This window comes from Rhamphochromis longiceps, linkage group LG1 (genome assembly GCF_057381845.1).
Source record: "Rhamphochromis longiceps isolate RC_006_pf linkage group LG1, R_longiceps_female_GT1.1, whole genome shotgun sequence".
In the NCBI taxonomy this organism is placed as follows: Eukaryota; Metazoa; Chordata; class Actinopteri; order Cichliformes; family Cichlidae; genus Rhamphochromis; species Rhamphochromis longiceps.
The window spans coordinates 2017304-2040500 of NC_140557.1; the positions used below are offsets into that span (position 1 = coordinate 2017304).

The 23197-nt window shown below is 48.5% G+C and overlaps 3 protein-coding genes across 12 annotated transcripts; 1 reads left to right on the top strand and 2 right to left on the bottom strand.

Moving 5' to 3' along the window:
* Positions 1-2390: 2390 nt before the first annotated feature.
* Positions 2391-4276, bottom strand: gjd6 (gap junction protein delta 6). Its single transcript, XM_085391022.1, has one exon. It carries the CDS (start codon positions 4026-4028, stop codon positions 2871-2873), a length of 1158 nt encoding a protein of 385 aa, XP_085247148.1. The 5' UTR covers positions 4029-4276; the 3' UTR covers positions 2391-2870.
* Positions 4277-6804: 2528 nt separating this feature from the next.
* Positions 6805-13883, top strand: marchf3 (membrane associated ring-CH-type finger 3). 2 transcript variants are annotated; one of them, XM_085400326.1, is made up of 5 exons: positions 6805-8046; positions 9041-9236; positions 10403-10598; positions 11545-11751; positions 13001-13883. In XM_085400326.1, exons 2-5 carry the CDS (start codon positions 9052-9054, stop codon positions 13157-13159), a joined length of 747 nt encoding a protein of 248 aa, XP_085256452.1. In that variant the 5' UTR covers positions 6805-8046; positions 9041-9051; the 3' UTR covers positions 13160-13883. The 2 variants fall into 2 exon arrangements, with proteins under 2 accessions (XP_085256452.1, XP_085256370.1); XM_085400244.1 differs by having other exon boundaries at positions 6806-8046; positions 9038-9236.
* A 188-nt stretch (positions 13884-14071) lies between these two features.
* lmnl3 (lamin L3) lies at positions 14072-22195 on the bottom strand. Of its 9 annotated transcripts, none has more exons than XM_085398379.1 (12): positions 21650-22194; positions 20528-20684; positions 19778-19903; positions 19524-19694; positions 19330-19455; positions 18977-19197; positions 18681-18900; positions 17676-17783; positions 17457-17573; positions 17171-17281; positions 14997-15076; positions 14072-14300 (listed from the first exon to the last, which is right to left on the bottom strand). In XM_085398379.1, the coding sequence occupies exons 1-11, from the start codon at positions 22051-22053 to the stop codon at positions 15005-15007; spliced, it is 1833 nt and encodes a 610-aa protein (XP_085254505.1). In that variant the 5' UTR covers positions 22054-22194; the 3' UTR covers positions 14072-14300; positions 14997-15004. The 9 variants fall into 9 exon arrangements, with proteins under 9 accessions (XP_085254505.1, XP_085253112.1, XP_085251668.1 ...); XM_085396986.1 differs by having other exon boundaries at positions 14997-15079; XM_085399768.1 differs by lacking the exon at positions 14997-15076 and adding an exon at positions 17020-17080 and having other exon boundaries at positions 14073-14300.
* Between the last annotated feature and the right edge of the window lie 1002 nt (positions 22196-23197).

Sequence of the window (23197 nt, forward strand, 5' to 3'; positions counted from 1 at the left end):
TTTGGAGCCACGGCACATAGAAAAATCACACGGCACCAAAACCATAGTGACCATTTATCCCCGCTGTCCCCACTGCACCGCCTGCTCGCCTCACTCTGCGTTCTGTGATGGGGTTTGGTGGCGGTCACGTGCCGGTCACGTGCCACGCTCTCAGATCTCAGCGGTTAGCACAGGCGTGACCCTAACGGACAGAAACGGTGACCCAAGCTCCAAAAACCCAAACTTCACCTTCTGTAAGTCAGAGTATTTCAAATGTGAAGCTGAATGTTTGGCCTGTGTTGGTTTTCTCCACTGGATTTGATCTTTCTGTTATTCTGCTGCCCTCTCGGCTCCGACGGCCGGTCTGTGTTTAAACCCGTCTTCACGCGTGCACGCCGTCGCTCTGAATGTGTCTCTCTGTGTTTACATGCTCTGACGGTTCGTTCTCAGGATCGGGGACGCCGCCTCGTCCGACAGCCTGAAGCTGATGTTTGAGCTGTCGTCTGCACTGAAGCTTTTTAGCCTTCCACGTCGCACCTTCCTCCTCCTCTTCAGCACTTTGAGTTTTTCACACAATCACAGGCAGATAACCACAGATCTTTGTCCTGTTCTGTGAGACTGAAGCAAGTGTCTGTTTCTCATCTTCAACCTGAAGACGTCTGTGAAACTCGTCCAGCTCCTAGTTTTAGTGGATGAGTCTGAGGCTTTTAACCAGCTGCCGTCTGTTTAGTCACCAAATAAGAAGGAAACCAACAAACGCCGTCCTCTCTTTGGCTTTTTATTTCGTTTCACACTTATTTGATCATATTTTTGTAAGAAAGCTCCTGTTTTTATTTCCCATCACTGTAGATCAGCCCCGGCTCCGTGTGCGCCGCTTTAAAGGACGCGTGTGATGATGATGATGGTGTCTGTGAGACAGCTTGTGATGGACTAGCAGCCTGTCAGAGACCCAGAGTTGGACACGTGACTTAGCCCGAGAACAGCAACGTTTCAAAACTTCGCATCATTAAAGTCCAACGACACGTGATTGACGTACTGAGAGAGAAACAAAAAAGACTTTTTTAAACGACCACTCGGTGACGTTTATGGAAACATCGCGTTGGTGCTTCAGGGTCAGAAGTGTTCGTCAGCAGCGTGCGAGCTGTGCAGACGTCACACGACTCTGTTAATTGCGGCCTTATTTGTCGAGACGAGTCAGAGCATCAGAACATGAACTGAAGCTTACCTGTGAGTAGGCTGGAGTTCAAATTAAAGTTTACCTTCAGGTCGGACGATTACGCGTGATTTATTACGTCTCGGTTTACGGCGCCAGACGCTCTGATCAGAGGTCAACAGTCACAGCAGAGCAGGTTTATTTCCACATCGAGTGATCTGGCTGTGGTCTGATGATCGCGTCGCTTCTGTTAGTTCATCTTTTTCAGTCTGTTTCTGCCTGAGGTCAAATCAGCAGGTGGCTGAACGTGAGGAAACTGTATGAGCTGTGATTTTAGGCTTTTAATTTGAAAGTTAAACAGGAACTGAGCCCAGTAAAACCGTGCTTACTCTTTACTCCAGCGGAGAGGAGGGTTTGACCACCTCAGAGTTCTTCCACCTGTTTTTGGTGTTATTGTAGTTTTTTACTGTGGTCCAATCGCAGACGCTCGGCTGCGTCTTTGATCCAAACCTGATTCGGCTCCGTCGTGTTTGGATCAGCTCGACCAGCTGTGCTGGACTCTTACTGTTAGCTTAGATGTATGAGGATTTTTTTATTTGCAGTTAATTATGAGAGGACGTCCTCCACAAACAAGAGAGAAGTTGTGAAATGAGCGGACCCCCCCAGCTTTATTTTTCACCACAAGCACTCTTTCCAGCTTCTTGTCGCCCGGACCTCTCTACACGGCTTCCTCCACTACACACTTCTCCCCACGCCTCCATCACTACAAAGGGGGGAGGGTCATTAGCGCCATCATATTTCACCTGTCCCCTCTCACGTCCTGGCACCGCCCCTCCACTGCAGCAGGCCAGAGACCACACCCCTGCCACAGAGACCACACCCCTGCCACAGAGACCACACCCCTGCCACGGGAGGTTTTTTTAAATGCATTTATCATAAAAACACCCAGATGTTTGGTTTTGTTTACAGGCTGCAGACCCACGATGGGCCTTCCTCACACTCCCACAGTGAGAATAACTGACTCTTTGATACACTAAAACAAACCGCTCTCTCCACCCCGCGCCTCCGTTTGCCTTTGCAGTCTCAGTGTTCAGTCTGCAAACCTCTTCCCTGCACAGGAAACGTCACAGTTCTGTGTTTTAGTTTTTCAGTAGCATAATTTATGTAAAAGGTGTTTTATAGATGTTGTAAATGAATATATTCCAAAAATATATTGCGTAAATAAATGAGGAGTAAATATCGAGGCAGCGTTCACGTGTTTTCTTTCTTTGTTCAGTCTGTTCTGTTTATACACAAAATTATGTCAACATCAGGTTCAAACTTTACATCCAGATATGACTCAATCAGAATATTTGTAAGAAACAACCCTTATTTTTCTTGGTATTCAGAGTCGGACCTGTTCACTTAGGATTAGTGTGTCTGCCCTGACGTTTAGCAGCTTAATGCATTTTATTTATTTTCTGTAGTTCATATTTATTTTCATCCATTTGTGTCTTTTGTGCAGGACTTTGGTCAGCATGACATATTTGATAAATGTGCACAGACTTCTAATCTAAACTGATAATTACAGGACAGTCTGAGCAGTGATGTACTACAACTTTAAAATGCAGCTTCACTGGTCCCGTCCCTCATCACAGCGTAAGATGAGTCTCTGTTCCACACATGAGGAGGTGATCCAGGTGGTTTTTTTGGTGAGCTCCATGGGTCGGCATAAATAAAGACAGCGGTGTCATGGAGACTAAATCCAGACCTCGGCACTCCTGTGTTTGGACCCACTGATCTCCCTCTTGCTCTTCAAAGGCTGCCTCTCTCCTTTATGGGAGTCCTCTCTCCTTAGGGGCTCCGGTCTTTTCTCTCGGACCTCCTCCGGCTCCCTCATCCTGCCACAGTCCACCGCACAGGTCCAGTCCGGCTGGTGACCCACCACCAGGTTCAGGGTGGGCAGCGAGGTGGTGCTGGTCACGTCCCTGAAGCCTAAAGAGGATGTGAAGGAGGGGCTGTCTGGAGGGAAGGTCTCGTATGCTCCCCAGGACCCGTGCTCCTGCAGCCGCACTGCCCGGCGGATCTTCTTCCAGCCCAGGTGGTTGAGCTCGAGCAGGTTGAGCAGGATGCAGAAAACCCCGACACAAAACATGAAGAGCAGGAAGATGGTCTTCTCCGTGGGCCTGGAGACGTAGCAGTCCACCGGCTGGCTGCAGGGAGACGAGGTGCACAGGAAGTGGACGGGCACCTGGAAGCCAAACAGCTTCCACTGAGCCAGGACGAAGCCCACCTCCAGGACAGCCCGTAGGCACACGTGGAAGATGTAACATTTGGACAAAACCCCTCCGGAGCCCGCATGAGCCTCTGTGCCCCCCTCCCTGAAGGTGCAGGCTCGGGCCTGGCTCAAGGTTTTGGGGTCCAGCCTCTGGAGGTCCTTGGCGGCGATGCCCTCCAGCACATTCGCCAGGCTGTGCCCCAGGTGCTTATGGGACTGGATGGAGCAGCTGTCTGAGTCGCAGCTCCGATCATAGGCCTCTCGCCCGCCGTCCCGGCCTCCCTGCCCTGGCGCGTCGGCCGCCCCCTGCCCCAACCTTTGGGTGGCGTTGTGCTTGGACAGGTTGTGCCACGTGTAGATGATGAAGCAGAGCGATGGCGTGGACACACTGATGATGTGGAACACCCAGAAGCGAGGCTGGGAGATGGGCGCGAAGGCGTCGTAGCAGACGGTGGAACAGCCCGGCTGCAGCGTGTTGCACACAAACATCTCCTGCTCGTCGGCGTACACGTCCTCGGTGGCCACGGCGACGATCAGGAGCCGGAAGATGACCATGACGGTGAGCCACAGCCGGCCAATCATGGTGGAGTGCTGGTGTACGGCGTCCAGGAGGCGCTTGAGCAGAGTCCACTCCGTCATGGTGGCCCCCGGCTGCCGGCGGCCGCGAGGAGGGACAAGCTGCCTGGAGTGGAGCAGTCTGCTCCAGAGCGGTCCACCTCCTGAGAGCTCCCCAACGCAGACTCGATGTGGGCCGCGCGGTTTGTTTATGACAGAGCAGCCAGGACGCTAAAATCAAGAAGCTCCGTCCTTCTCTGAACCTGCAGCTGCTCTGAGCCTGAGCGCTCGCCGCCGCTGCCTTCCAGAGAGAGAGAGAGAGTCGCCCATCTTTGGGAGATAAGGATGTCCACTTGACACGAGTCACTTGGCGCGCTCGGTCCTCTCTTGTCCTCAGGATCCATTTAAAACCCGAGATACATCAGCCTTCCTCTGCTGGAGGAGCTGCTGATAGTGCGCTGATAGAGCATTCTTCACAGATTAGGCCTCTAAAAGCTGGCGGGCTCTTCCTTTAATGGAGACGCCCCTTTTTTTGAAAGATGACTAGTGCAGAAGAACACGCGTGTGTCATGCATGACCGTCACACACAGAAAGTTGCAAAGACGTTTGTGTCTGGAAACACGACGAGCAAAAAGTGGTGTACAGACGAGCCTCCGGGCGGCCACAGCTCGGTCTGTGGAGCTTTTGTCTCTCGGCCTGTTTTGACGGCTCCTCTCGAGCCACTCGCCAATCCTCTTATCTGTGTTTTAAAAAAAGCTCCTTGAAAGGTCTGCGAGCATCAAACCGTCACGTCCCCGAGATAAAACGCTCCCCGACCCCCTGTCTGTACTTCAAACGGTCCCAGGAGTCCCTCCTCAGAGCTCCGCACTTTCTATTTCTGACACGAGCGCTCCGAAATGTTGACTCAGCCTCAGCAGAATTCAAATCAAATCCTCGCGAGAACACCTGAACCCCGCCTACACCTGACAGACACACGTTTCTTATTGCATACAGCTCACTCAGCCAAGCTGCTTCTCTGCAGACGTGTGCAGGAGGAACAAAGTAAAAACAAAGGCAGAAGATTTTAAATGGGATTTTTGGCTTCAAAGGTAAAAGTAGCTCCTCCCACAGGTTCTCTGAAGGCCAGGAAAGATGGCCAACGGATTTGTTTTTTCACAAAATGTGCCAATGCGTAGGGTTAGGGTTGTTCCACTTGATTGATCTATATTATCATTGTTTATTAATTTAATTTTATTTAAAGTTATTACAAGTTGGACAGACCACTATACAGAAAGAAAGGGAGAAAGAAAACAGAGGAAGGACAGTGGAAGAAGACACTGAGAAAATCTGATCACCTGTTAAAAGAAGAGAAAACAACCTGAGAACAACACGATACAGAGACAACCACACAGACGTGGGGTCACCCAGCAACCACGGTGCAGAAGCCACAGAGGCCGCAGTGACGAGCCCGCAGGCCCCGCCAGTCGCACCAGAGCGGGCCGAGCCACGGTCCCAGAGGCCTGAGGGAACCCCACCCCACGAAGGAGCCCGACACAGCCGTGGGCGCCAGGCCTGCCAAGCAGCCGCTGGGAGTGAGCCGGGCACGCGCCCGAGTGCCGGGCCCCGAATGCCGACGGCTGAGAGCATCAGCCACCGGCAGGTAGTGTGGTGGGTGGAGCTAGGCCTCCACACCTGGACACAGAGGTACCCACAGGTTCAACTACAGGAGAGGTGTTAAATATCAGGCCCGTGGGCCAGAATAAGCACCACAGTAATTAAGTTACAGATTTCTGTATCTTATACATTTACTTCCTAAGTTCAGGCCCAAAGAGTCCTGCTGACAGATGTCTTTCTGTACAACAGCAGCATCAGCTTCGCTGTATCGTGTAGAGAAAGTGAGACTGTCTCTCATATTCAGATAGCTCAGACATTTGTACACTGACAGAAGGTTTCAGCGGTGCCACATCAGATCACAGCGCTGCGAAATGAGTTTGACGCACACTTAGGTTTCTTCACTTGGTTTTCCCAAACATGGATAAATTCCTAACAGCCGAGATGTGAAGCAATCAGAGCAGCGATGTCACACCTGCTGACTTCACCAAAACGTTCATCTAAATCTTTCACATTCATCGTCCACACGTGAGCTCAGATAAAAGTCCCGCTGGGATCAGAGGGAGAGAGGTGGGAGGACTTTCTTTGCCTGGCCTCTCTTTCTCCTCCTTTCCCTTCAATCCCGCCTGTTATTCATTCCCAGGCTGCTGCTAACAAAGCCCGGAGGAAAAGCACATCACTGGGAATTCCTTCGTGATAATTCCTCTGACAGCAGACGTTAAAACGCACAGGGGGAGAGCCACTTCCTGTCCCGGCTCCCAGTCTGGCTCGGCTCGTGTTGTGTCTGTCTGGGTCTATTTGTGAACCTTGGTGTGCATTGTGTTAAATGGGGCCGGGGGGCCCTCTCTAATCCTGCTCAGGTCGGCAGCGAGGGGCCGCTCTCCAGTCCATCGATCGCTTTCTTTGCCGGGTCCTTTAACAGCCCTCGGGCATTAATCCCGCGTGTACCTCTGTCTGGATCGATAGCAGACAAAAGCACCGCAGGAGGCTGTCTGGACCCGAGTTCTCCATTTACCTGCACGCCCTCATCCTCAGCATGAATGCGGCTGCTCTTCCTCACTTCCTGTCGTATATCTCCGGCTCCAGGACCGGATGCTCTGGTTATGACCGACGTTTCTAATGATGAGCTCGGTAACCCCTGAACTCAAATTCAAATTTTATTTGTCACATACACAGTGATACACAGTACGATATGCAGTGAAATGCTTAGACAACTGCAGGTGACTATGAATAAGATAGGAAATAAAAATGAAAATTAAAAAGGGTCAATTTAACTAGGAAGGAATAAAATAAAATATATAAATTAAAGTTGAAAATAAAATAACTGTACAACAAAATACACAATACACAGTATAGAAATATATAAGAATGTATGTAAACTCTCAGTTTAACTTTTTCTACTCATGGGTCTGAATGATGTCAAGAGAGGATATCAAGCCCCGCCCATCTGCTGCTTGAAACTTCTGTTTCTGAGGGGCCAGCCAATCAGACGAAAGCTGTCTTAAGGCAGGAGGAGCTGTGAACCATTCCTCCAACAGAGACTGAGAATAAACTCTGAGCAGAACTCGTGGCCTTTGACAGCGTGGCCTTTGATGGCGACGGAGGATGGCGCTGCTGACCATTTTATTCGGCAAAACAACAGGACTTGTTGGGTTTTAATGCGTCTGTCCATTGTCCCGACACTGTAGGATTAGGTTAGTGGTACTCACAGGATTAAAAGCATGAAGGCTGAAATCAGTTCAGTCACACGTCACTTTGGGCCACATGCTAGTGTTAGCTTGTAGCTTGTAGCTGTTGGCTCTTCATTAGCCATTAGACAGCACCTGATGCCTCGTTTATACATGACGCACAGCATCCTCAGTATCCTCTCTTAATGGTTTGCTTTGTTAAATAAAGCTTACACTGACTCACTGCACCATCTTGTGGTACAAACTGGTATTAACTGGAAAGAAGGTGCAGCCCAGCCCTACTTCACATTTAGCCGATATCTCTTCAACAACACAAAGTTTTTGACATGAAGTCACAGCTGATGTGTGTGGAAAATGATGAGAAACGAGAAAAATGAGCTCTTAAAAGACATTTTTAAATTTTACAGATTTTTCATTTGAGTTTTTTTTAAAGTGTAACCTAAACTCTAACTTTAACCTTCTGGATCTGGTGGATGTTTAGTGATTACTGCGTGAATCAGAATGAAGCTGTATCACAGACAAACACCATCTCTGCACCCTCGGCCTCCACCGGCCTGGAGCTCGCTGGTCTCGCTCCGCTGGCTTCCTGGAAGCCCCCTAACAGGATTAAAGGGGGTACGGCGAGGTGCTGTGACTCAGTCTGATGTGATTTCCATTCGTCTGGCCCGGCCCTTACTTTCCTCTGCGTCTAATCCCTTGGTGTTCTCACCGGCGTCCGTCAGCCTCTCTAATCTGCTGGACGGCTTTAGGAGGAGAAGCCTCGTCACTCGGACTCTGCCTGATGATAAACACGGAGCTGGTCCTAACGTCGGCTCAGGCTGGAGGTAAGGCTGCTGCTTGACTTGTCATTAAAGCTGCTCGTTGTGCGACAGACTTTGCTTTGCTGGTCAGCGTCGTGTTTCATGTGTCTCCGCTCGGGACTGTGAAGAGTGTGAGCTGGACCTCACCTGAGCAATAACAATATTTACAGTGGACTAACTCTGGAGTGGAAGCTCAAAAGTAGAATAAAATAAATACCTCAATAAGTAAAAAGCTAAATTTAAAAAAATACAATAAATGGATATTTTTTTCATAAAGATAAAATGAAGCAGAATAGAATAACTAGAAGGACAGAATTAAAAAAGCTTGAGAGAAATATTTGCTGTTCTTGAAGAAGAAATATTACTATTTTTTTATTACTAATTTATTCTCAGTGTAAATGTGTTCAAGCACTGACAGGTTATTTCATTTCTTGCATGAAAACTTAAACCTTTAAACCTTTAATTCACTGATTTCTGGCCACTTGGGGGCAGCAGAGCAAACAAAATAAAAATCATAAATAAAATATTAAATAACTGTCACCTTTCAGCTCCGTAACTTTGTGTTTGGTGCTGAGTTCTGGCTAAACGGTGAAAACAGCTGCTGGAAAAGACATTACAAACCGGCAGGTCAGCAGAACTTCCTTAATGTTGTGATGCTGACCAATAGGAGCCCAATGCTCCTCCATCTTTGACGGTTTATTTTTTTAAACCTGTCTGTAAATATGAAGGGTTCTGTTACTGGAGTCGGGAGACCAGTTACTGAAATATGATTTATTTATATTCAGAGCTCCAGTCCTAATTCTGATGGATGATGTCATATTTTGCAGCTTCCATTCATAATTAATTTAATTATCAGTTTGTGACGGACAGCAGATCCACTTGTGTGTCCATATTTTTATTTTTATTTATTTATTTTTGTGTCACGATGTATTTTCATTCCATCTGTTTTACATTTGTTTGTGTGTGTGTGTGTGTGTGTGTGTGTGTGTGTGTGTGTGTGTGTGTGTGTGTGTAGCAGACGTGGAGTGAATGGCCCCTCGTACTGCAGATATGACTGTGGAGGATCCGGTGGGCCGGTGGGAGTCCAGTCCTGTGGAGGAGGTCAAGTTCATCCCTGAGCCCGCGCTGGATGAAGAGCTCCACAGCAGCAGCCAGGAAGTGATGTGCTATCACGGAGACACGCCCACTGCGGAGTGTGCATCCATCACAGACAGGTAACCGGAGCAGAAGCACAGAGGCTGAAAGTTCATCACCTCTGTAACGTACGCTATCAACGTTTGAAATCACCCAGAGTGACGAAGCCTTTCCTGGACACATTACAGCCCGAACCACCAACCCAGTTTAAATGGGTTTGATGGGAGCATCGCACAGAGACGGGTACCTGCCAATTAGTGCTTAGTCCAATCACAATCCTCGAATTTTACCAGAACTGTTAGTGCAGTGACCTCACAGCAGTCATATTATTGGTCACATGACGTCGTTAAAAGGCTCCAACAGCACAAACACGGTCCAGGTGAAGCTAGCAGACAGCTAGTAGCTACAGCCACCTGTCAGTCAAAGAGGCCACGCCCCTAATAATGCAAACTTTAAGGCTTAAAACCATTTAAACAGGTGAGTGATAGAAACAGCCTCCCCTGTACAGGTGTTATGAAGGAGGATCCACAGACACAGTTTGCGTATCAGGCTGTAAACATGTTTATTTCTGCTGTAAAGTTTTAACATGGAAGTCTATGGGGCCTGACTCACTGCTGCCTCTGCTGGACGTTAGAGGAACTGCAGTTTCTAAACTATAATTTTAGGCCCTTTATGTTGCCGCTTGGATGCACCTTGCAGATATGCTGGTGATGCATTTCACCACTTCCCAAAGGCGCTCCGCTGGACAGATCTGATAACGGTGGACGTCAGGGTGTACGCTTGTGAATCATCCAGCTACTCGCAGCCAATAGGAGAGGAGTACACTGTGGACATAAAAGAATGGACATGGTTAACAGCAGTACTCACAGAGGCTGCGTTTCTGAAGGGTTCTTGGTTAGTGATGAGAAGCTATGACCTCGATGACTTACCTCAGAGTCTCCAGTCTTCAGTCAAACAAATGCTTCACCCTGAATCCTGCATGGTGTCGTTTCCACTCAGATCCAGTAACATCACAGTGAGATGACACATATTAAAAAACACCATGAAAGAGGTCATGATATATTTTCATTATACATTTGAAGACAGATGAAAAATATTCTGTTTAATATTTTTCTTTCCTGTGAGTAAATCTACAAGGCAGGATGAATCCTTTCGTTTATGCAAAGTTTTTACCTTCTGAATGTCAAAGTAGAAAACTGCCTTTGCAGACTTCCTGTCGTCTCTGTTCGTGTGTCGCTCTGTGCAGTGAGGAGCAGTTTTGCAGGATCTGCCACGAAGGCCGGGCGTCAGGAGAGCTGCTGTCCCCCTGCGAGTGCTCCGGCAGCCTGGCTTCGGTGCACCGGAGCTGCCTGGAACAGTGGCTCACCGCCTCCGACAGCGGCCACTGCGAGCTCTGCCATCACCAGTTTGTGCTGGAGCGTGTGCCAAAGCCTCTGACTGAGGTAGGCCCATCACCACACTGATGCTCAGCGGCCCAGACTTGTGACCGAGACAGCCACACTTCTCTAATGTCTCAAACCTGGATTAATGAAACCAAGTGGCTTCGTGAGCTGAACATGAGAATATATTTGTCATCTTTTGTAGTGTCCTCTCCTCGTGTCACGCTCAGCCTGCAGAGAAAGATCTTTGTGAGATGAGACAGATGAATGAGGCTGATTGAAGTTAAATAAGAAGGATTCGCCGGCTTCTGCTGCAGAGCAGACAGAGCAAAGAGTGAAGGCTGGCTCTTTTTCCTCAATGGTGGCATGTCAGACTCAGTGGGAGGAGTTTGTTGGCTTCACGTTGGAGAACCTGTTGCCGTCAGCTCGCTGTCCATAAAGCCACTTAGCCTGAGAGGCAGATTAGCCGGTGCTTCTTTGCTGCAGAGGACAGGAGAGTGGCCTCGGTGCTCTCTGTAGGTGCATTCTTGGCTGGTAATCTGCTGATTAAGCACCGTGTGCTGTGCCAGGCTAAGCTACACACTGAACACAGGCCTGCTCAGGCGATGCTGCACGCACGCAGGGGAGGAAAGGTGCAGCACTTCCTGTTAGCGATGTACGAATCGAATCCACACAGCAAACACACACACGTTTATTCTGCTTCGATGCAGCTCCAAGTAAAAGCTGAACTGGGTTTGCAGCTACAAAGTCTCCTGTATTATCACACAGTGAACAAATAAAACATAAGTTTAATGTATTCGTTTGATGTCACCAGTTTCACTTAGTAAATGCAGGATCACTAAACGGTTCCTGGAGGAGTTTTCCTGTCTTACGTTGGTCTTAACTCCGTGTCCTGCTGATATAAGGGACGCAGTAACAGTCGGAACATGAAAACATATCACCGACATTTTACTATTTCATGGAAAACATGAGGCTAATCCTCTTCCTGCCTCCTCTTTCCCTCCATCAGTGGTGGTGCTCTCCAGCCATGCAGCAGCAGAGGAGGACGCTGTGCAGCGATGCGGCCTGCTTCCTGTTCATCACGCCGCTCGCGTCTCTGTCGGGCTGGCTGTGCATTCAAGGAGCCATGGAGCTCTACTACACCAATGGGATGGAGGCCCTGGGACTCCTGGTGCTCACTCTGGCTCTCATCATCATCTATGTGTTCTGGACTGTGGTGAGTTTAGAGTCTGTGCTGTTCATCCAGAACATGAACTTATTTTACTAACTGGAATGTAGAAGATTAATGTGGAAGACTTCAGTCCTGCACGGGGACACTTGCAGTTACTAAGTAGCAACTTCTAAAACTAAAAAGTGACGCAAATACTCAACGTCTGCTCATGGCTCCAAACGTGAGTCGTCCCCATGGACTCCTACAGCAGAAATACTCATGAGAGCAAAGGTTAAAGAAGGCCCAGCCAGCTGCTTTTCAAGCCTTTTGTTTCTCAGGGCCCCTAAACATTAGGAACAGCTGTCTCAAAGGGTTCAAGAGTACGGATATGGATTCAGAAATGTAAGAATCCACAGAACTACAGTTTACAATAATGCAAATATATAAATTCTAAAATATATTTGAAATCACTATTTAAATGAAAATCTTGGAGACGGCAGATTCAGGTGGTACTGAACTCCACTCAGGCTGCATGGGTGGGGAGAAATCTGCTCTCTCTTTCTAGTCCCTGTCAGGACTCTTGCTGCAGCATTTTGGATCAGCTGAAGGCTTTTCAGGGAGTTTTTAGGACTTCCTGATAATAATGAATCACAGTCGTCCAGCCTGGAAGTAATAAATGCATGAACTAGTTTTTCAGCGTCACTCTGAGACAGGATATTTCTAACTTTAGAGATGTTGCACAAATGGAAGAAAGCAGTCTTACATATTTGTTTAATATGTGCATTGAAGGACATGTCCTGGTCAAAAATGACTCCAAGGTTCCTCACAGCGTTACTGGAGGCCAAGGTAATGCCATCCAGAGTAAGAATCTGGTTAGATACCATATTTCTAAGATTTTCAGGGCCGAGTACAATAACCTCAGTTTGATCTGAATTAAGAAGCAGAAAGTTAGCGGCCATCCAGGTCTTTAAGAGGCTAATTGAGCCTAATAACATTAAATGCTGTTCAGGCTGTCAGCTGTTTGGTATCTACATGGATGCTAAAATCACCCACAATGATTATTTTGTTTGAGCTGAGGACTAAATCAGACAAACTGAGTCAGGCGGACGATCGATAACAAAGAAAACTGGTGTTTGAGTTTTACCGGCTGCATGGACCAAAGCTCTGTCTGGGTCTTTGGTTGATTAACAACCTGGAGTGAAAGTGTTTGTTTTAATGTCAGTGTTTCACGCTTTGGTGCAGTTGTGGAAAGCATAGTGCGCTTTGTGATTTTGTTTCATGTTTAAATTGTCTCTGCTGGTTTGGTGTTTGCCAGGTTTCTGTGCGCTACCATGTGCATCTCTTCAAAACCTGGAAGAAGACTGACCAGAGAGTTCGACTGTGGGTTCCTGTGTCAGCGCAAACACCTCCTAACCAGCAGGTGGCGCCCATACACTTCCTCAGCAAAGCCATCAACAAGGAAACGATGGTGTAGGTGGAAGTCTGCACAGCTCAAAGGACGGAGCCCACGACCCCATGAACTTTTAAACCACAAAAGACTCAATGACTCCTTTTATTTTCCTCTGTACTTTTATTATCCTATGTTTTGGTGTTGGTGGTAATGGCATGGGGGCGCACTGGAGCAGATCCAAACTGCTTTGTAGTCAAACACCCCCCAAAGAACTACAGAGGCTAGCCTTGGTATAGCGTCCACATCTTCATTGTTAAACAGGTGGTAGTAAACACTGAAGGATGTAAATTCAGTCACACAGATTCCCAACTTAGATCTAATGACCACCAGGGGGCGATACCTGTGGCTCGTGGTCAGTTTATGGACTCAGGTACTCATTTCAGGTCACATATAATAAAACAATAAGTTCATTTTGTAAATGTTTGTCATTCTGAGAGGATTACGCTCATTGATTACGATGACATCAAATCCTCAGCTGGAGGCTGCAAAACATCCTCCGCCTGTTACGTCTGTGCTCGATAACTATTGGTCTGTGAAAGCGGCCTGCTTTAGTCCAGATGTGCTGAATGGATGCATCCCGACTGAAACGCAGGTGATTCCACAGAGCAGCAGCTGGACCAGCAGCGCAGCTTTCAGAGTTACTGAGAAAAGAGAAAACAACTACAGTTTCCGTGTCTCGGTGCGCCATCATCCAGGTAAATCCCCAAAGGTGGATTCTGTTCATCTGGACGTCTCCAGTGGGAGAAATGTTTCGTTCCCATGACAACCACGCCAGTCTACCCACCCAACCTGCAGCTTTTACCCAGAAGCTGAGCTATGAAAATAACCCAGCACTTTCGGGTGCGGTTCCCCTGCAGCATCTCTGCATGCTGCTGGAAATAAGCACAAGTTGTATTTGTTTAGAAACTTTTAGCTTTATTTATTACACTTCAACAAAAATTAAAATCAAAGCTCCTGTCGTGAAGCGAGAGCGACGAAACGTGAGGGACACTGTTGCTGTAAGGCAGGTGAGATCATCTCACCGTCCTACTGTAAATAAAACTACTGGAGCCAGAAAGCAGCAGTCTGAGGCCCGAGCTGCTCCAGGGTTTTTCAGACCGCCGTCGAGGTCGGTGGCAGAGAGCAGGCGTCACATCACAGCACAAGTGGTCTCCTTCGAGAAATCCTGAGGGGGACAGAGCAGCAGCGTTATCGTCATAATAAAGGTCTGGTTAGTAGAAAGCTCGCAGGAAGCAGAGGGCGGGGTGGAAACCTCTGGATGTCCAGATTAATGAGCATTACAGGCTGAACCTTCAAAGCCAAACAAACCTGAGGGCGTGATGTGCAGGGCGGGGCTAATCCTGCTCACTGTACCACAGCAGGAGGCCGCGTGCGCTACTGGACACGTTTGTGTTTGGAGTTTCATTTTCGCCGGACGGTCAGCGCTCGCATCTTAAATTCCCCCACAGCTGAGAAACTGATGCTGGTCATTTATATTTATCCACTCGTGACGCGGTTGGTCTCTCACCGATCTTTTTAATAATCGTCGCCTTTCCATTTTAGGTGAAACCTGCCCGCCTGCTGTTTAAAACGTGATTGTCATAAAGCTGAGCGCTCGTGGAGGAAAACTCGTTTAAATGTTCCTCTCGTTTACTTAAAAGATCTTTTAGTTTCTTTTAAATGATGTAATTACAGATGCGAGGGCCTGGTCCAAAGAGCAGAGGTAATCTAAGGTGTTATTTGACACCATATTATTACTCCTGCTCCACCTGCTGAACCACATCCTCACCGTCACTTCCTGCTCCAGCTCAGTCTGGTATTTTACAAAGTTTTTCACCCGATCTGGTAAAATTAGTGCGCTCCCGTTCACTCGACAGTTTACCTGCATCTTTATTCAAAGATGTCTTCCAGTCGATTGGTCCCTGTGTGCTCGCCATAATCAGCACTGCGTCTGGTAAAGTCCTGCTTAAAAAAAAAAAGCCAAGTTCGACTCTTCTCTTCTTAGCAGTTACAGACGGATCTCAAAGTTGGTGTTTATCACTAAGAAAAGCTCGAGGCCAAGCAGCTCTCAGCAGTTTCAGACAAACAGCGTTCGTGTCATGTTTCAGTCGGACTTTCGTAGAGCTCATTCTACTGAAACAGCTCGTCGCAGAGTCTGCAGTGACATTTTCATGCATCATTTTGCATGAAAAAGGTTTTATTCTGCTAGTGTTGGACCTCACGTTGGTATTTGATACGGTTGACCGCCACATGCTGCTCGATAGGCTGAAATATTGGGTCGGCGTATCTGGATCTGCCTTGGACGGTCTGAACGATGCTCATCTGCGGTGTTTGCAAGTGCAGGTCATCCTGCACTTCTCTCAGCCATCGTGTGCCACAGGGTTCTGTACTGGGCCCCTTATGGTTTCTAATAGATCTACTTCCTGTATTGAGCTACTTTAAGAACATTTGCCATCACTGCTATGCAGATGATATTCAGTTGCACATTTCTGTTAAGCCCCGAGATGTTTCTAAGCTGCACATCCTGAATTAGTGCTTAAACCCCATCAAAGGTTGGATGGCTGACAACTTCCTCCGACTCCAGTCTTTCCTTCATGAAGGAAAGACTGGAGTCCTTGTAGGTGCTCCTGACAGATTTGCTCCCCTTTCAACATTTGTCAAATCGTCTCAGGAACCTCGGGGTAACCTTTGACCCGCTCTCACTTTGGATCTTCATGTTAAATCTCTGGCTCGGTCCTGCTTTTATCACTTAAACGTTGCCAAATTAAGTCCTATTGTATCTCACACTGAACTGGAGACGGTCATTCATTTCATCACATTTGATTGCTGTAATTCATTGTTTACATGTTTAAGCAAAAACTCCCTGAAACGTCTGCAGTTTGTTCAAAACGCTGCAGAAATGCTTCTTCTCACGTGTTGCTGACACAGCTGCGTTGGCTCCCCGTTGAGTCCAGTTCAAGATTCTGACTGTAGAGGACTTCATGGACAAGCACCTGCTGACATTACTGAATATCTTCAGCCCCGTGTCCCCCGGAGGTCATGTGATCAGGCCCTACTTGTTATACAGCGTACGAGGCTGAGAGCGACGGGAGACAGCTCGTGCCACGGCAGCAGAACAGTGATTAGTTAATCGGGGTGCGACAGGTGGGTGCTGGGGTGGAGCAGCAGCAGCACGGACTTCTCAGATGCAAAGTTTTCAGATGACGATGCGTTTGTGCTTGGAGCGGGTCGCTTCTCTTTCTATTCGCTTTTACAGAGCATCCAGAAAGTTCTCACGGCCTTTTTCCAAGATGGAATACATTCACTCTTAATCTCATGGGTTTAAATTTTTTTTAATACATTTGCTTTTATCACTTCGCCATAATGGGGTGCTGCGTGTAGAATTGAGGTGAAAAATGAATTTAATCCATTAATAATGATGCAACACGACAGAATGTGGAATAACTGGAGCGGTGCAGTGAAGCAGTGATGCTTTCTGGAGGTACTGCAGGTCCTCGTGGACGTGCAGACTGTAGCTCTACTCTGAGTCCTCAGCATCTCTAAGGATGCGCCCAGACATCCTTCAGACGATGCTCCACTCTCTTCCACAGAGACCAGGACAGCATCCACATCTCTGCAGTCACTGCACACAGCTGTGTCAGTCTTTCCCTGCCTGGAGTGGGCGCTCCACCCTGTCTCTGCAGAGCACCATGGCCTCAGATTTGAAGGCGTTAATTCTCTCCTGAAACAAACTGACGGCCTCCAGCTTGCTCAAACTACACTTTGAGTTTACTTGACGAGTGAGCTGCGCTTTCATCAGCAGAGTAACTGGGCTGCGTGATGGATGAGTGAAACAAGCCATGCATCTGGTTATGGGAGCAGGCGAGGCGAGCGGAAGAGCTGAAGCTACTTTACCCCCCACCTACCGTCCAGGCCGAGCGTGGACTGCACTCACGACACCGAACAACACTTCTTTTTTCGCTTTGGCTGCAGCGCAGGTGGGAAAACAAAAGCAGACATGAGGTCTGAGGTCCTGCACTTGGTCCTTTTCTGCTTGAACATTCCCCCTGAGGTTACCTGTCTCTGGAAGCGCTGCATTTCACTCCCCGTGACAAACTCCTCATCAAACTCCAGCCCAGTGTCGTCTTCACCCCCACCCAGCATGCACAGCCTGCGCTCGGCCACTTCCTGTTTAAATCAAATCGCAGTAATACAAACATATCCTGTACAGCTGTGGAAGGTGCCACACTTCAAAATCATCACCTAAAAGTTTCAGAGTTAAATAAAGTGTTCATGTTACAAAGCATTACTTTCAGCTTTATTGTACAGGTGCATTCTGGGAGGTGTGGTTTATTTCCTCTACCTCGTGGTTGGAGTTCAGGAGGATCACCCTGATATCAGTGATGACCCCCCAGCTCTTGTGGCCCTGCAGAACCAGGTCACTGGGCTCCACCTCCACCTCAGCGCCTGCTGCCCAGATCTGACAGGTAAACGCACACGAACACGCACACACACTTTCATTGTGTTTACAGTGATTACCAGTGGCGGTCAATAAGTCTTCCTACAATGTTAAAGGACTCACAGTGAGTGTCTGCCCACCAGCCAGGACGCAGGAGGCGGGAATGTGAAAGGTGATGTCTCCAGCGCCGGGGTAAACCCGCCGGACCACCCACCCACCCAGAGACTGCTCCTGGAAACAAATGAGAATTAAAGAGTCATCATCTCGACCCTAAAATGGGTTTTCTCAAACTGCAGAGCACGCCATCGTGACCCTGTAGAGATTTTAAAAAAAAAAAAAAAAAAAAAAAATTTGTTTGCACATATTTTACATGAAGGCTGCTCCAACACCAGCTAGCTTAATGTCCTGAGATCATTATATATTATTAAATGTAATTACAGATGAATTACTGCAGTGCTGAACGGGTCGGGGTGGGATGTGGAGCTGGGTCAGTGAGTGATGGAGCGCATGAAGAACCCGGGCGGGTTGCTGGCTCTGTGCAATATTGACATTATTGTAGTTCATGTAACAGTTTTTCCTCCCAGTAATGGAAAGTTACACAAAATCGTTAACAGCAGTGTGCAGGAGGTCATCGGAAGCAGACCGCTCCACCGAGAGCGCCACGCCACACTGACCCAAGCTGGTCGTGCATCCCTACACAATTAAACCCACAGGCATGAAAACATGCAGCCAAGGCAGAAGCAGCAAAACCTGCAGTTCCTCAAACATCCAGCAGAGGGAGCAGCGACTCCATCACAGGTGTTAAACATGTTTACAGCCTGATACACAAGCTGCTACATTCCCCCTGTGCTAACATCTGTATGGGGAGAATATTTTATTTCTAAATAGCAATATTACAGTTTGCCTTATTAGGGGCGTGGCCTACTTGACTGACAGGCGAACAGTGACAGCTGTAGCTGCAAGCTGTCTGCTAGGCTTCACCTCTGCAGACCCTGAACTGGACCTCTGGGCGTGTTTGTGCTGCTTTTAATGAAATCATGTGACCAATAATGCATGTTCTGCATCCAATACCAAGCTGTCAAACATCCTCCAGCTTGACCCGAGGCTTTACAACCCGTACAGACTTACTTTCTCTGAGTTGTTCTTCAGTCGAACATATTTTCCATCCACGTCAATCTCTTCTACACTCACGGCGCCGCGCTCCATCGAACGACTGGACATTTTGTAGGCGGGCGAGCTCCCCGACTCGCCTTCGTATTTCCGTTTCTTCCCTCTGGGCTTTCGGCCGCTGTGCTCGTGCGTTCGAGGTATGGATGTCCGCTGCGAGGGGCTGGGCGACAGCTTAAACCTGACAGGAAACAGAAACAACCATGGGAGCAAAAACACCTGAGACCCAGGACCCCTCCACTCACACGCAGCCATACCTCTGCTCCTCCACCTCCAGCATCTTCCTGTAGGCACTGATCTCCACGTCCAGAGCTACCTTCACATCCATCAGGTGCTCGTAGTCCTCCAGCTGACTGAACATCTGGGTTCTCATGTTGAGCAGCTCCTGCTCCTTCTGACTCAGTTTGTGGTGCCAGACTTCCCGCTCCTTGTCCAGAGTCCTCTCCAGGTCCTGGAAGCGGTTCTCCAGAGAGATTTTCTGACAGAGAGAGGGGGGAACATTAAGACGAAGAGCGTTTCCCTCCACATCAGAGGCTTTTTCTCATTTTGGTGCAGAAACTGCAGGAAACTTGGAAGCTGCACTGACGAGCACAGACCTCCCCCAACTCACTTCTTTTCTGCACTGCTGCAGCTGCGAGCTGAGGGTCTCCACTCGGACCTTCGTGGCGTCCAGCTCGTCTTTTGTGGCCGAAGCCACGCCGTTCTTCTCCAGCGCATCCTGCTGGGCGTTGTGTAGCTGTCGGGCACAAAGCAGCGTGAAACACATTTTTTAATATCGGAAAATAATCCGTGAGCAGCTCTAACCTTTGAGCCGAAAACCCGGTCGATCTCTTCTTTGTACTGCTGAAGCTGCGACTCGCTGTCCTGCCGCAGCTGCTGCATCGCCTCAGCCAGTTTGCCTTCGAACTCCCTCCTCCGCCCTGAATCCACCTCCACCAGGCGGCTTTCGTGTCTGCTTCGGATCTCCAGGATCTCCTATTTCAAAAACAAAGAGGTGAAACGGTGACGTGAAGATGCGCCAACCTGAAAATGTAGAAACTGGCAGCAGCCCGAGTTACCTGCTCACTGATGTTCTTGTGCAGTTCGAGCTCCTCTTTCAGCGTTTGCACCTGGTTCTCCGTTTCGACTCGCCGCAGCATCTCAGAGCTCAGCTGGTTCTTGGTTTCTGCCAGCAGAGCCTCCAGCTGGTGACACAAATAAGACGAACGTCAGAGCTGAGGGACTGACTGCACCTAACGTTGGACGATTAGGATTTTCAAATATCCGATTAGTGACAAACCATGAAGTTTGGGACCAATTTCCTAATTTTCACAGACACCGGTTGCAGGAATGCACTTTAACGCCACTGAATTTATTCAGAAGTTCAGCCGTCTTCACATCACTTCAGCCCCCGATGAGCTCAGAGCTGTGCAACCACCACAAACGGCAGCGCGGACAGACAGCCGAAGCCTGCCGGATTTCACTTCTTACCTGCGTACATCGCCATGGTAACTCGTGCTGTGAAGCCAGCCTGCTGCGGGGCAGGTGACGCTCAATCAGCCCAGTTACAGATTCAAGAGTAAGTGAAATTATAAGGGCGCTGAAACAGATGAAGCCTGATTGGTGGGCTGAAGCTAACGTGCAACCATTCATGTTTCCGATTCTACTTTTCAAGCTAAGCCAGGATTTCCTCACATCCTGTCAGACCCAACGGCGCAGGCTCGTTTTCATGTCCCTCGCCGCAGGTGAGACACGACGTCTCCGACGAGGATAACTGGTTGGGGCGTTCCACGCACGCTGCACAGTTTAACGGCGGCTGCCCTTCTTACTTGTTCGAGCTGGCTCTGCAGGTCGGCGAGGTCGCCGTTGAGTCTGCGGTTCTCCGACTGCAGTTTGGTGAACTCGGCGTCCTTCAAGCTCAGAGTCTCCTCAGCTCTCCTCAACTGGGCCAGCGCGTTGGTCAGATCGCCCTCCTTCTTCTGGTGCCTGAAAGAGACGCGAGCACAACGTTATCGGTCGTGTGATACCAGCTGCTGCCCTCCCCCAGCAGAAGTCTGTTAAACACAAAAACAAACCATCACAGGAGTCACTCAGTCAGGCCGGCGCTCACACTTCGGAGTTTCAAATGCACAGACTCAGATCCACAGACACTCACAGTCCACGTTTACCACGTTGCCTGACTTCATATCACCAGGATGTTTAATGAAACTGAGCCGCACCTGCTCATCTGCTGTCTGCGTACTTTAGAGCCTTTACAGCTGTAACATGTAAAAGTGGCTTTAACTGGACTCCAAGCACTCGAGTCACACCAGGGCTGCTTATCTGCTGCCCTGTGGAGGTCTGCAGGGCGAACACTGCTGCACACACTGACCTGTGTCTCCATCGGCTTCCAGTTCACCTCAGTGTCAATTTCAAGATCCTGCTTCTTACATTCAAAGCGCTTCATAACCTCGCTCCTCCAGATTCATCTTCTCCACACGTGCTCTGTTCTTCTCCAGCTTTCCACCTGCTCGCATGTCTACCCTGGGACTCTTTGGTCGTTCTGCGCCGACACTTTGGGATGCACTTCCACCAGATCTCCGGACTACAAACTCCCTCTGTACTTCCATCTGTTCAGAACTGCAGACCCTTCATCACGACTAGCTCTACCTTGTTTAGCTTTCATACTTTTTTTAATATTTACCTTATGTTTTTATTTTGTTGTACTAATGTAAGGTGACCTTGAGGGTCTTTAAAGGCGCATATAAAGAAAATGTATTATTATAACAGCGGGCAAAGTTCTTACAACCAGACTGAGGAAAGATTTAATCTCCGTGATGAGACAAACGTTTATGAAGGATCAATAATCAGCATCCATCAACTCCTATGAAGTTTTATAAAGCGGGGCGGAAACCATCCTCTAAATCAGAGACTTTCTGACTGCAGTCTGGTGTAACGCTGTGCGCTCCTACCTCGCCTGGAGCGTCCGGTGCTCCTCGCACAGATTCCCGTAGTCGATCTGCAGCTGGGCCCTCTCCTGGGCAAGGCCGTCCAGGGACTTCCTGACGTCGGCCAGCTCCTCCTCGTACAGCCTCCGCACGCTGCTCCTGGCCTCCTCCTTCTCCTCCAGCTTCAGCAGCATGTAGGAGCGCTCACTCTCCAGCTCCTGCACCCGCTGGATGTAGTTGGCGAGGCGGTCGTTGAGGCCCCGGAGCTCGTCCTTCTCCTGCAGCCGGGACAGGCGGGACGGGCTGGTACTGGAGGCGGACAGGCCGGCCGCCGCGCCGCTTCGCCGGCCGGCGGAGCGGCTGGATCGGCCACTGGAGGAGGCCGCCGGGGTGGAGGTGGCCGCGGGGGTACAGATGGGCGAGGCCATGACGGAGGTGCTCGCGGTAACAGCTTCACAGAGCCGGGGACGCTCCTCGGGACGGCTTTAGTAGCACAGCCGGCCTCACCTGCACGCAATCATTCCTGACGAGCTGACAACGGCACGAGCGCGCGACCGAACCGCGCAGGGCACATCCGGCTGACCTTTCAAAATAAAACCAGCAACAAAGTCTTGATTTTTTTTCTCCAACTTTATTTCATCAGAAACTTTAACAACAGGCATAATACACGTAGTGCAAAATTGTAATGCAGTGGAACAGCATGAATAATTAAACAAACAGGATAGAAATACAGATTAAAATGGGAAAAAGCGAGGGACACAGTGACTGAATAATTACAAAAACACATTAAAATATTACAAATATTAATGGTTTTTAAAGCTTTTGTTGTGAGAGGAACAAATTGTAGTCACATAGATTATGGATGTGGTGTTTGATTAATGAGCTCAAAAGCATTAGAGTCTTTCTCACCAAAGTCAGTATAACCAAATAACACGTTAGGTTAAAAAAGTACAAATTTAGTTTCTTTCTGTCAGAGATGAAAGTAGCGACATTGTTCCATAAAACCTGAGTAAAGGCACAAGACCAAAATAAATGCGAGCAGGTCTGTGGGAGCTTAATGTATCTCTTATATTTTAAATGAAATCTCCTTCACTTTGTTAGTAAGGAGGAATTTGTGTGGCAAAGAGCAAAACCTTTTTGCAGTCAGTGAGTCCAGAAAGAAATGGATGGAGAAACAGAGACTCTTGAAAAAGAGGCATTCACACCTTACCAAGACGAATACTATTATTAAACCTGTTGTCAAAGAATAGCAAAATCTTAAGATTTCACACTGGATTTAAATCTCTTTTACGTCACTGTCCACGTAACCACGTGATTCATAAAGATTTCCTGAAACACTACAAAGCGTTTCACAGCTCCACAGTCTCAGCTTCTGATCAGCGGCTTGCTTCGTGCTGGCTGCAGCTCAGGAGGTGGTTTGATCCTGATGAATATGGACTTTTTTACCATTATTATTATTATGCTGATTGCTTCAGAGATGACCAGGTAACGTCTCGTGATATATTATGTTAGTCGTGCATATGATGAATGTGCCAGATCTCAAACTTGTTGGTTGAAATCAAGCTATAACAC

What these genes read in the sequence shown, in the direction of transcription:
- gjd6 (XM_085391022.1), bottom strand. Translation starts at nt 4,028, where the DNA reads ATGACGGAGTGGACTCTGCTCAAGCGCCTCCTGGACGCCGTACACCAG.
- lmnl3 (XM_085395542.1), bottom strand. Translation starts at nt 22,053, where the DNA reads ATGGCCTCGCCCATCTGTACCCCCGCGGCCACCTCCACCCCGGCGGCC. An exon ending in CACCGGACGCTCCAGGCGAG is followed by an intron (nt 20,685 to 21,649) that starts GTAGGAGCGCAC and finishes CGTCTCTTTCAG; the next exon opens with GCACCAGAAGAAGGAGGGCG. An exon ending in ACCGGGTTTTCGGCTCAAAG is followed by an intron (nt 19,456 to 19,523) that starts GTTAGAGCTGCT and finishes TGTGCCCGACAG; the next exon opens with CTACACAACGCCCAGCAGGA.
- marchf3 (XM_085400326.1), top strand. Translation starts at nt 9,052, where the DNA reads ATGGCCCCTCGTACTGCAGATATGACTGTGGAGGATCCGGTGGGCCGG. An exon ending in TGTGCATCCATCACAGACAG is followed by an intron (nt 9,237 to 10,402) that starts GTAACCGGAGCA and finishes CGCTCTGTGCAG; the next exon opens with TGAGGAGCAGTTTTGCAGGA. An exon ending in TGCCAAAGCCTCTGACTGAG is followed by an intron (nt 10,599 to 11,544) that starts GTAGGCCCATCA and finishes TCCCTCCATCAG; the next exon opens with TGGTGGTGCTCTCCAGCCAT.